General features: G+C 38.2%; 2 protein-coding genes and 1 pseudogene across 2 annotated transcripts; 2 read left to right on the top strand and 1 right to left on the bottom strand.

The window, feature by feature from the left end:
• The first annotated feature begins 101 nt into the window (after positions 1-101).
• Positions 102-1,750, top strand: LOC137741817 (uncharacterized; annotated as a pseudogene).
• A 7,433-nt stretch (positions 1,751-9,183) lies between these two features.
• Positions 9,184-10,692, top strand: LOC137742529 (probable aspartic proteinase GIP2). Its single transcript, XM_068482420.1, has one exon. The coding sequence runs from the start codon at positions 9,210-9,212 to the stop codon at positions 10,527-10,529; it is 1,320 nt and encodes a 439-aa protein (XP_068338521.1). The 5' UTR covers positions 9,184-9,209; the 3' UTR covers positions 10,530-10,692.
• Positions 10,693-11,348: 656 nt separating this feature from the next.
• Positions 11,349-12,465, bottom strand: LOC137741818 (uncharacterized). The gene is made up of 2 exons (XM_068481533.1): positions 11,799-12,465; positions 11,349-11,692 (listed from the first exon to the last, which is right to left on the bottom strand). Exons 1-2 carry the CDS (start codon positions 12,463-12,465, stop codon positions 11,349-11,351), a joined length of 1,011 nt encoding a protein of 336 aa, XP_068337634.1.
• Between the last annotated feature and the right edge of the window lie 137 nt (positions 12,466-12,602).

Below are 12,602 nucleotides of genomic sequence, written 5' to 3' on the forward strand. Positions count from 1 at the left end.
GGCATCTTGAAAGGTGCTACTGCTGTTCAACTTTCTTCTCAGCTGAGCTGCTGAACTCTCTCTCTCTCTCTCTCTCTCTCTCTCTCTCACATATTCTTCCTGTGTGTATATGATGCGTGCAAATAGTGTTTGAATTTAATGCTGAAATGGATGAGTGCGGGTGGATGCTTTCACTGACTGACTTAGCTGTCAAGGGGAACCCAGCAGCAGTTTGCTTGCTGGAGGAAGACAGAGACGACCGGTAGTTGCAGCCAGCGGCCTCAGAGTTCAATCTCTATCTCTCCGATACATGTTACTTGACTCAGCTCATTGACTCGGACACAGCTCCTAGGTTCGGTGTTTCCTTCCAATTTCGGCTCATAAAACATCGTTATAGTTTCTCTGGTTTTAAGTTTTAAACTCATCACTGTTTATAATAACAAGGTTGAAATATAAAATCCACGCAACAATTCGAGTGTCTAAGATCCAAATCTTCGGCAGCCACGAATTCAGTAAAATTGGTCCTTCACTCTTGCAGTGTACAGATTTACTTGAAAAGCAAACTTTTCACGTAACTCAGGTTTCTCTAAGTTTGATATCGAGCCATCTAGTTTGAAAACTTGATTCCTTTTTGCAGGTTGAGCTTTGCGGCCATGCAACATTAGCTGCTTCATACACTCTCTTTAAGTCTGGTTTGACATATTCCGACATTATCGCGTTTTCAACTTTGTCTGGAATCCTAACTGCTAAAAAGGTTCTAGATGTTAAGACAGCCAATGGTGAAGCACAAGAATCCTCCTATTTCATTGAACTGCACTTTCCTGCTGCCCCGTCTAATGAATTCAACTCTGATGAGGTTTCGGTTTATCTCCACGCCTTGAATGGCGCTTTTCTATTAATGAAAGGAGGGCAACTGTCACGGATGATCTACTTGTAAGTCATGCAATCCTTCTAGGAACCTGCATTTTCAGTTCCATATTATCCTTTCAATCAATATAAGCTTATAACTTTTCCTTTCTGATGGTTCTGTTTCCTTCTTGTTTCATTTTCCGCAAGGCTGTGCTTCAATCAGCAAAAGTGGTTGCAGATTTACAGCCACAGCCTGATGCAATAAAAAAATGTCCGGGGTCTGGGGGAGTCCTTGCAACAGCGATTGCTTCCCCAGAGTCCGGGTATGATTTTACATTAAATTCTTTGCCCCTAAACAGTGTGAATGAGGTATGCTGCTTGCTCACTTATCATTTTCCGGTATTGTGAGAAAACTACAATTGATAAAAATCTGTATGCTGCTTCTTTGTTTATGTCAGGATCCTGTTTGTGGGAGCGCACATTGTGTCGTATCATCATACTTGTGCAGAAAACTTGGAAAATCTGATATTGTTGGATACGTGGTACTCTCTCTCGCACTCTATAGCTCTCTTTCCCTCTCTTCATTCTTATCATAAACTTACAACCCCGTATATTGATACATTATCGCGTATCTTTAGGCATCACATCGAGGAGGAAGATTATGCATTCATCTAGACAAGCAGAATCAAAGGGTGCTGCGTCAAGGGAAAGCGGTTACTGTGTGATGGAACGAACTGTTTTAGTTTCAAATTCAATCTATTGTGTTTGGTTATCCTGCAGTTTTCTTCAAAAAATCTGTATTCTGATTTGTTAGTTCTCCATTTGGCATGAAATGGTGCAACTTTGGACTTGTTTCCAAAATGAACACATTCAAGCAAGCTGTATGTGAAACTTGCTAGTTCAAGGTGTAGTTTTCGTTCAATTATTTAGTGTGCATGAAACTCACATAGTATTACTATTTCACTTAAATTATAACACGTGAATTTGTTTTTTATTTATTAAGACGTATCGATCATTTTGTCCACCTGATTATAAAACATTGAATGGCACACCATGTTCATATAAACCATGTCGCATCATACTGAAATGTGTAGTCTGGATGAAATAAACTCAGATTATTGTATTTTAGAGCAAATAATCTTTGCACATGAGCCGTTGATCTATTTGTAATAAGTTCGGTACAAAATTGTGACCGAGTTAACCATCATTTATAAATTTGTAAATATTTTGAAAATAATTTAACCGGTACATAGCCATTTACTTGGATTTTTAAGTTACCAATTTGGAAATCATTTTGGTTCAATTCGGGGGATTCAAATCCCTCCCTCTTCACGCAGATATCTTATGCACATGAATTCTTGATATTTCTCTTTTAATCTGCACTTTCACAAAATATTTTCTGCATATAATAAATCATTAATACACTAAATCAAGACATAATTACATCCAATTTAAGACAAGGGATACTATATATCTCTGCAATTATAAATACCCTTCTCATATTCCTCATAAACTGCAAGAAACCTCCACCATCTGAGCAGAAATCTCACTCTTGATTCCAGGGCTATATTCCAAAGCCACCGTCAATGGCCCACAATCACATTCCTCAGGTACTTTCCCATTCCCACCATTCCAACACATAAACATACACACACACACACACACACACACACACACACACACACACACACACACACACACACACACACACACACACACACACATATATATATATATGTTGTTGCATGCTGTATAGAACTTTGTGTACATAAGTACCCTTTGAACTATATCACTGCAGACAGAGATTACAAAAATTAACATAGAATGTCACAAATGTCAAGAGAAGCTCAAGAGATTCCTCTCAAAATTTCAGGGTAAATTTTTATTATAATTTTGTGTTTTTGATGAACTGATTCCGGGTACGTATACGAATTTCGTATTTTATTTATCTTTTTTTTTAATCATATTTTTCCCTAGGAACCTATTCTGTTAAGTTCGACCCGGAATCCGGAAGATTAACAGTTGAATCCACAGTAGACAAGAACACGATCAATGAGGCAGTAGAGCATGCTAGGTTTTCTGCAGGGCTCATGTGTGAGGATAATAGTCTGCCGCCATCCCACAACAGTTTCTTGCAACCCAAGGCAACCGCCAGCCACGAGTTGAACGGAGCACAAGATCAAGGGCTTGAGGTAATAAGATGGGCTCAAATGGGAGAGCTCCAAAAACTTCCCAACATCCACAGGCTAAAGAAGTTGGAGCTGACTCAATCTGGAAGCAATCGAAGAATCAAACTCACATTCTTCGACAAGAAACCTCAGCCTCAGCCACAACCTCAGCCCCATGCTAGGGTTAATGTCATTAATGTTAAGGATGATGAGCAAAATGAGCCCCATGGGGGAGGAAGTGGTGGCAATAGTTGGCCGGCGGACAAAGTTTGTGGAGATCATAAAGGCGGCGAAGGAAGCAGCACCACAAGTTGTGATGGTGGTAGCCACCACAACTTTGAGTTTCAATACGTTCATACTCCTGAGGCAGCAGGCAATAATAATAATCATCATGTGCCACATGATACTTATTTGCCTCCGACGTACGGTGACCGTGTGACGGTGGAACACGCTGCGGTCCGGTGCGAGGAGACCATTGCAAACAGATGCGTCATCTTGTGATGGATCCCGGCCGTCGAACATCTCCATTGCCAAATGCCATGACTGATCATTGACTTGTTTCTATGCTTGTATTCTGATTTTTCAGCTATGAGAAATAAACACTAGCTAGCTAGGTAGCTAAAGGTGTACTTTTTGTGATTTTTTGTCTCATTTATTTTTGTTTAATAAGTTATCGTCAGTGATCTCAAATAATGTGACAATATTTTTTCGGAAGTAGGATTCTCTCTCATTTCCTCTTCTCATCTCTCAATTTTTTCTTTCTTTCTCTATGTGTAAAAAAGTCAGCAAACAATGCTGATATTATTTAATCATGACCATTCAAATAGGAGGGGAGTGGAGGGGAGGAAAATTTGAAAAGGTGATAATCCTACTCCTATTTTTTTTGCATTCCTAAGTAATGTGATTTTGTCAACCATTTTCAGAAACTTGGAATGATGAGCCGCAAATTTACAACAAACCAAACAGTAGATAAGACCTTCTTTTTCAACTCATTATTTCTCGAGTTTAAATCTTTTGCCTTTTTTTAGTGTAACTTAAGAGTCGTAACATCGTTTGTAATCAACAAAATTTACAAACAAAAACAAAAACAAAAACCTCACCATGGTTTTCTCATGTCACTTTTATTTTCGTGCAGTAAATGTCTTGTCACATGCGTAGCAACTTGACTTCCTAATAAGTTTAAGAAAATCGTCGTAGTTAAGCACACAATTAAGGAAGGTTATGCATTGACACTAAAAAAATAAAAAATTGGCCTTTGGGTACAAAATTAAAGACACAAAAGTATAATTCATGAAGAGAATACAACAATTATCTTTTTACACCCAACACCTAAAGTCGCTAAATTGTTCCTCCAAAACAAGTACTGCATTTGAAGAAAAAATTTGAATCTCATAGTCACAGTACTGCACACAAAAATTAGTAGATATGTCATGTACACATAACATAATTTTAATAAATAAATCTACTTAAAATTCTATTTTAGTAATTCAACTTGAGATCTTTCTTCAATAGTAACATGAATATGTTATATAATATATTATTATTTTTATCCAAAGAAATAAGGCATCCGAAAAAATCGATTGATCCTCTTCCAATCTCACACTCTGAATCTTACAGACTAAAAATTTCAAATTGAATGGTCTAAATTTTTCAATTTGTGTAAGGTAAGCCAAAGAAATAGGCTAATGAAAATTGTAGAATTTACATTCAACTGTCGGAATTTCTCGATTCTTAACTTCGGAGCGTGAGTTCGGATGAGGATCAATCCCAATGAAAACATGAAATTTTCCCTTTTGGCTGATGGATAGCATCAGCCATCTGTGGTAAACTGACAACTCAAAGTACATCCAGAAGCTTACATATTTTGACTTTCACTTTCAGCAGACCATGGATCATCCATCTTTTAATTATTCAGCGGTCAACACAAAGACGTGCTTTGACTTTGTTATCATTATGACATAGACTGTTATAGGATTAAAAGCATACCATAAAATAGCACACAAATATCTTATTGATTTTTCATATTAACACTAAGATTTATCAATTGTAGCATATGAAAATATGAGTCTTTCTGCATAATATTGTTTTATCCAACTACTTAAAATGTTACAAAAACTGGATTGATGTCCCTACTAACCAGCCATCGAAAAATAATTATTAGACCGACTTACACTTATCTAAAGTCTATGAAATTTTATATGAAAACACTAGACACACAGAGCTACACTCACACAAATTTTTGGGATTTTTGGAGTTGATTTTCTTTTTAAATTAAATCCAACAAAAACAGGACAGAAACATATTTTAAATAATAAAAATAGATTGTAGTTCACAAGTTAAGAAAACGAGTTAGGGAAATTCCTATCCACCACCAAATAATCATGCAAACATGTTATGTTTCATTCAAATTCCTTTTATTTCCGGATGAAGATGCTCAAGTTGGCTCAATGTTAGAACTCAACCTATTACTCTTTCTTATGTAGTATATTAAGAGAATGACATTTTCAACTTAACTTAGTCCCTAACATACAATCTAGAATGACATGTTCATAGATTTAACAAGTAGAAATCATTATGAACAAAAAGAGTTTGAGTCATCACAAGGCATTGTAAGTGCTAGCGTTGTCTTACTTATCCTAGAAATTGGTTCACATGTTAATTGCAATTAACAAGTACTACTCTAGAACATATGTAGGTCCTTATTCGATAAGGGCAGGCACACACATATTCATAGCGTTAGAATCCTAGATATGCTTACTAAGTATGCATCCGTAAAAAACACATAAAAAATTCATCACTGACATAAGTAGTGAACCAATTTTCATCCATTCATAAAAGTAATTCAAACGAAATGTCATAACAAACTTGCAATCATATTCGAGGCTTCAAAACAACCCCTAACTACTAAAAATTTAGTTACACATAATCCTTAAATAAAACCAAAAGAAAGACATGAGTTTGAGAAGATAAAACTGAAAGAAGAGAATGCCAAAATTTCCTCCTTCCTTCTCTATTGCTTCTTCTGTCAGCTCCCCTTTTGTTTCCCTTTTTATTTTTGTTCTATTTTTTTCTATCCTTCGACCTTGCCGCTGCAGCCTTTTTCCCTTTTTAACTTGCTGTCCCATTTTCTTCTCCTTAACTCACCTACTAATAGCCATTTCGTGGTGACAATAAGTGAGAGGAAATGGTAAAACAATTGTAACTCTTTAGGTAGCCTTTATGCCAATTGCTCCCTCTTAATCCTCATCTTTAATTCCATTTCCTTTGATATTTGAATAGGTGTCAGCTGGCTTGTTCTTGGTTGCATCACTTTTGGCTGCTAGATTTATTGGGTTTATTGCTTTCATTGCAGTTACAAAGTGCTCAGTCTCTTGTGAATCTTTCAGTGTTAAAATGGCCATAACTTCTTCTAAAAAAATGATATCAACAATCCGCAAAATTCTCCAAAAAATAGACAGCTATAGCTTTCCAAGCATATAAGGCTCATTCTCTAATTCATTCTGAGCTGTTCGCAACTTGCTTCCAAAGTCAGCTGATCTGCACAGGCAGTTTTGACGAATTTGTTACTTAAAATCCCACTATTTTTCTTTTCTTTGCTTGACAAATCGTACAAAATACAAAAACAAAGTAAATAGCTCAAAAATATAAACAACTAACTAAAAAAAAACAAGTGAATTTAATGTAAAAAATATATATAAATATGAGCTTATCATAGTCATAATAATCTTTTAGTTATATGTATTACTGTTAAGAAGGTTAGTTTAATCGAAGAATGTGAAGGGTAAACGTATGAGATTGTCTAATTAATTAGACAGTCAATTAATTCAACTTGATTATCTTTTCAATGTCATGCTAGCTACAACCATATTATTCCTCAATAATTAAAAAATAATTTGAATTTGGAAGACCAGTTCTTTGGCAATGCCAGCAATATCCAGATCAGTTTGAAGATGAATGTAGTAAAAGCTAAGGTTCGAAGACAATATTAACGTTGATTTTTATTCAAATATCGAACAAGCTTTTGAGAAGCGGAAAAGCTGAACTCGTTTGAAACTGTTTTTAAAATAACTGAAAGTGTTTTTTATGAAATTTTTTTTAGGATCAACCTTTAGTAAAAATGCAAGTAAATCTTGAAAAAATACTTGCAGTGCTTCCTACAAGAAGCACATAACTAATTATTCTTGCAAAGCATTTTAGTGCTTTTAGTAACTCAAAAATATTTTCTCTAAAAATGCTTTCATTCATTTTAAAGTATTAGGTCCAGTGGTATTCCTCTTCACTTGTAAGTGAGAGGTATTAGGTTTGATTCTCGCTAAATGCGAATTTGAATCACATTATTGCTAGCCCATTGTGATAAGTCAACCCCCTCCTCTTAGTGTAGATAATATCGATTGTTCAAAATCACTAGACCATTGGCTACAAACAAAAATCGATTTCGGATAAAATCCAAAACACTATATATATATATATGGAAGTGTTATTGACACTCCAAAAATCACATTCTACACTCCTCACAAGTATATTTTTCTTTCCAAATATATAAAGTTTGAAGTGTAGAATGAGATTTTTAGAATGCCTATAACAATTCCCTATATATATATATATATATATATATAAAATTTAAGTGGATGAGCATTGTTACGAGTTTATACGGAAACATGAGACCGACAACTATGCCTATATAAACAGAGAAGTCCTCAATAATCAACCTTCAAAGTCAATTAATGTAGACAGATATTACAAGCTCCCTTTGCCACCTTGATCGAGCTTACCATACATGCATAAAACCAGCAGCATCCGTTGACATCAACCTTTTCGCTCCCTTATCCTCTTACGTATACATATAAATCCAAAGAGATTTTTGATGATGACTAGTCGGTCTTAATTTAAGGCATAAAAAACTTTTAGTCATATAAATTGTTTTTTTTTTTCATTGAATGTTTGCAACTTTCTCGTTTATACTTTTTTTTTAAATTTTTTTATGATAGAAGCTATCTAATTTATATGTCACTTTTAAAAATTAACTTGCACAAAACTAATTAAATTATAAATTATTTGACCGTTCCATTAATGTTGTCAAATTTCAGTGTGTAAGCAAGAACTACATAATTTGTTTATTTATTGAAACAATTAGATGACTAATGATTTCATTTTAATAACTTTTTGTAAAATTAATCTTTATATGACGACTTAAAAAAATAAATGATTTATCGTGAAACTTTAGAGCAATTCCACCCCTAAGACTTTACGCTAGCGCCCAGCTCATTTATCCACTCAAGTGAACAGTAATAGACCCCAATAAACAGTAATAGGCCAAAGCATCTCCATCCCTAAAAAAAAATAGCCTAGTCCATTTTATTAAAATATTATTATTTTTTATTATAAAATAATAAATAATAATAATTTTATTTTTAATTTCTGAATTTATAAAATCTAAAATAAAATTTTTATTTTTTCCTTGCCATCACCGCCATTACCGTTGAACAAAAGCAAGCCCATCATCCAGTACTCAATACTATGCTGCCTCTTGAACCCGAAGTTCTTTGGCCACGAAGGCCAAGTTCAGGTGGTGATGGAAGTCTAGTCGGTGCTCCGACTGTTGACGTTGAAGCGGCGCGGGAGATTGTACATGTAGACTTTAAGAGGCGGGGAGGTGGTGGAGCAGAGGGACCGGACAAAGTGGTGGTGATGAGGGGATGAATGGGAGGAAGTAGGATCGGATGTTGACGGTGCCGATGAAGATTGAGTAGGTGAGGAGGAGGAGGAAGGTGAAGATGAGGGCGAAGGTGGCTTTTCCGTACATTTTGTGAGATCTGGTATTGGGCAATCTGCAGCGGAAAAAAAAAAATAATAAAAAAAAAGGTGGCTGATGTCATGCTGACGTCAGATGGGCCGGTCCTAAGGTCAGTCAAAAATGGGCTGGTCTGGAGATTGACACGGGTTGGGTGCCAGGCAAATTTGTGGGCTGGAGTGGATTGACAGAGTCCCAGCTTGTTTTTTTGACTAGGTGCTGAGTTATTCCACCTCCGATGGAAATGCTCTTACAAATTAAAAAACATAGCCAAGAAGATAGAACGAGAAGTTGAAATAGCATATTCCCCCCTTTTTACTTGTTAATAATTAAACACCATGACATAAGCACACAAGTTACCATACCCACCGCATCAACTATAAATACACCTTGCGGTTCTCATACATTCCTTCAACTCAGCCATGGCTTCCTATATCGTCTTTTCAACACTTCTCCTCTTCTTCTTCAACCCCTCTTCCACTTTCGCCCAACAATCTTTCCGGCCAAAAGCCCTCGTCGTCCCAGTCTCAAAAGACGCTTCTACCCTCCAATACACCACCCGCATTTCCCAAAGAACCCCTCTCGTCCCCATAAACCTAGTCCTCGACCTAGGCGGCCAGTTCTTATGGGTCGACTGCGAACAAAACTACGTGTCATCCACGTACCGCCCCGCGCGTTGCCACTCGGCCCAGTGCTCGCTCGCGAAAGCCACCGGCTGCGGCGATTGCTTCTCCTCCCCGAAACCCGGATGCAACAACAACACCTGCGGCCTCACCCCCGACAACACCGTCACGCACACAGCGACAGGCGGTGAGCTCGCATCCGACGTCGTTTCAGTCCAGTCAACCACCGGTTCCAACCCGGGACCAAACGTCACCGTTTCGCGGTTCCTTTTCGCTTGCGCGCCGACTTTCTTATTACAAGGCCTTGCTACGGGGGTTTCGGGGATGGCTGGACTCGGCCGCACCAGAATATCTCTACCTTCGCAATTCGCATCCGCGTTCAGCTTCGACAGGAAGTTCGCCATCTGTCTGTCGTCCTCCACGCGTACTGACGTAAACGGCGTCGTCTTTTTCGGGGACGGTCCCTACGTGTTCCACCCGAGAAACGTCGACGTTTCGCAGTCCCTGATCTACACCCGGCTGTACATTAATCCAGTCAGCACGGCGTCGGCTTTCTCCCAAGGCGATCCCTCGTCCGAATACTTCATCCAAGTCAACGCCATTAACGTCAACGAGAAAGCCGTCGCCATCAATACGACGCTCCTGTCGATCGACGGTGAGGGCGTCGGTGGGACCAAGATCAGCACTGTCAATCCCTACACGGTCCTCGAGGCCTCCATATTCAAGGCCGTGACTGAGATGTTCATCAGCGAAGCTAAAACCATGAACATCACTCAAATAGGCGCTACTGGCCCGTTCGAGGTGTGCTTCAGCACAGAAAATGTGCTGAGCACGCGCGTTGGGCCGTCCGTGCCCAGCATTGACTTTGTGTTTCAGAACAACAGCACGTTCTGGAGGGTGTTCGGGGCGAACTCTATGGTGCAGGTGAACGACAACGTTTTGTGCCTTGGGATTGTGAACGGCGGCGAGAATCCGAGAACTTCTATCGTGATCGGAGGGCTCCAGCTGGAGGATAATCTGCTGCAGTTCGATTTGGCCACGTCAAGGCTAGGGTTCAGCTCATCGCTTCTGTTTACGCAAACTACGTGTGCCAACTTCAACTTCACGTCCATTAATTAATCAACTGATTAATTAATGTTTAGCTACTTAATTTTATGTTGAAATTTGAATAATGTATCACACTTTTTTATTATAATTAAGTGGCCAGATATGATTGCACCAATATCTATTGGCCCCAAATAGTTTTTGTTTGTTTGATAAAATAATGTTTGTTTGGGTGTAATGTTATACTTGCAATGCTTACTTGAATACATAGAGGTTTTATGTTTTGACCAAAACCAAAATCATTTTTATGTGATTTCTTAATTAACTTTGTGCAAACAACATTCATTAACAAACAATTACAAGGGTGTCAATTGTGTACATTGCTTCAATTACGAATAAATTGATCTAGTGATCAATAAATTGATGTGGAGTGAATGTGCACATACACACAAATTGAGTAAAACTTCTATATGATAACTATACAAGCACAACCATCCAATCGGCACCATTACAGATTTCGTTACGAATGATAGATGCAAGATACCTATATAAGTGCACACATTGGTCACCGTTGAATAGTGAGGCCACATAAAATCATCGTAGAAGAGTGAGACCGCATAACTCATTGCTCACAAGCAAAGACCACATACAACCGCCTCAAAAGTACGACCACAACACTTGCTATTATAGGTGATCAGTTCCACATACAATGGTAAACGGTCACATTTATATTAGAGAATGTATATCAGCAAACGTGTCAGTTTTGTATGTTCAAAGTTAAATTATTGTTAGATATAAGTAAATGCTAATTAAGGAGACACCCTAGGCCTGATGAAACAAAAAGAGTAATGCTATAGTTATATATATGCTTGTACGTACCAATTATATATGTATCTAAAAAACATTGGACATAGCATACTGCAAGGACTCTGGCCAGACTGAAAACGGCAATGCCTCCGGACGTTTGGATACCTTTCGTTGATGAACGTGAGTTAAATCCCTACCCCATGAGCTAATTAGGGTTTGTGGTGGATTAATAACACCGCCAACATTGACATTATTATTCTCCGCACAGCTTTCAAATCTCATCAAATTAGCAGCAAGGTTGTCTGCTGCCTCAAAATCTGATTGATTCTCACTGTAAATATTGGAGCTTTGAGCAAAAGAGCCCAACAATGTAGGATTATCGTTGCTAATCTTCTCCCCCATCTCACCAAAATCCCCATTAAAATCATCCCCTGAATCAAAATAATTCCCCCATGAATTATAACCACAAGCATTATCAAGATCGCCGCGACCATCATTCCCAACTTCAGAAGAAAATCCGACATTATCAACACGTACTAACAATACGATTCTCGTTGTGATAATTATATCCGGAAATTGGCAACCTTGGACCGGCTGGTCCAGAATCTACTGAGAAATTTGGAGTGGTGGCCATAACATTGTTGAAATTATAAGGCTGAATAGCTTTGTCCCTAAGTAATGATTGAACCATCTCATCCGCAGTTTGTATACGGCTCTTCATAAGCCTAGTTATACACCACAACGAATCCCTATGCAACTCACCCAGCTGCCCTAAATCCTCATCATCCCACATTGCAAAACCCTTCTCGCCACGATCTTCAAAACCCTCAAAACCCTTTTCGTCGCAATCATCAAAACCTTCGAAATCCTTCTTTTGTCCTTCCATCTTTCCCTTCTTTTTTCCCTTCATCTTATTTATCTTGCCTCCCAACATATCTGAAATCCTGACCTCCGATCCACGCATTCGTGATAACTTTGCTCTCTTATCAGCTTCTTTGAACTGCATCATGATGGCTCGAGCCTCGCGCTTGTCTTCCGGCCAGAGCCCTAAATTACCATCGGTATCATAAGAAACAATACAAACTTTCACATCGATCTCCTCGAGCTCCTCAGCTTTCTTATGCAGCGTCTGGTGCCTTCTGTGGCACAGCGAACTGATTTCGCAGGGTTGTTTGCGCTTCCGGTTCTCCTTCTGTCCCGCCATTGACTTCACCGGCAATGGAACGAGGAGAAAGTGATCGAAAACCGAGGAAAACAGAGAACAGAGAGATTTAAATTTGAGGAGCTGAATAGTTGAAGAGCTTGTTGAAAAAAACAAGGAAGGTTATGGTAAATATATAG

Source organism: Pyrus communis, chromosome 8 (genome assembly GCF_963583255.1).
Source record: "Pyrus communis chromosome 8, drPyrComm1.1, whole genome shotgun sequence".
Classification (NCBI taxonomy): domain Eukaryota; kingdom Viridiplantae; phylum Streptophyta; class Magnoliopsida; order Rosales; family Rosaceae; genus Pyrus; species Pyrus communis.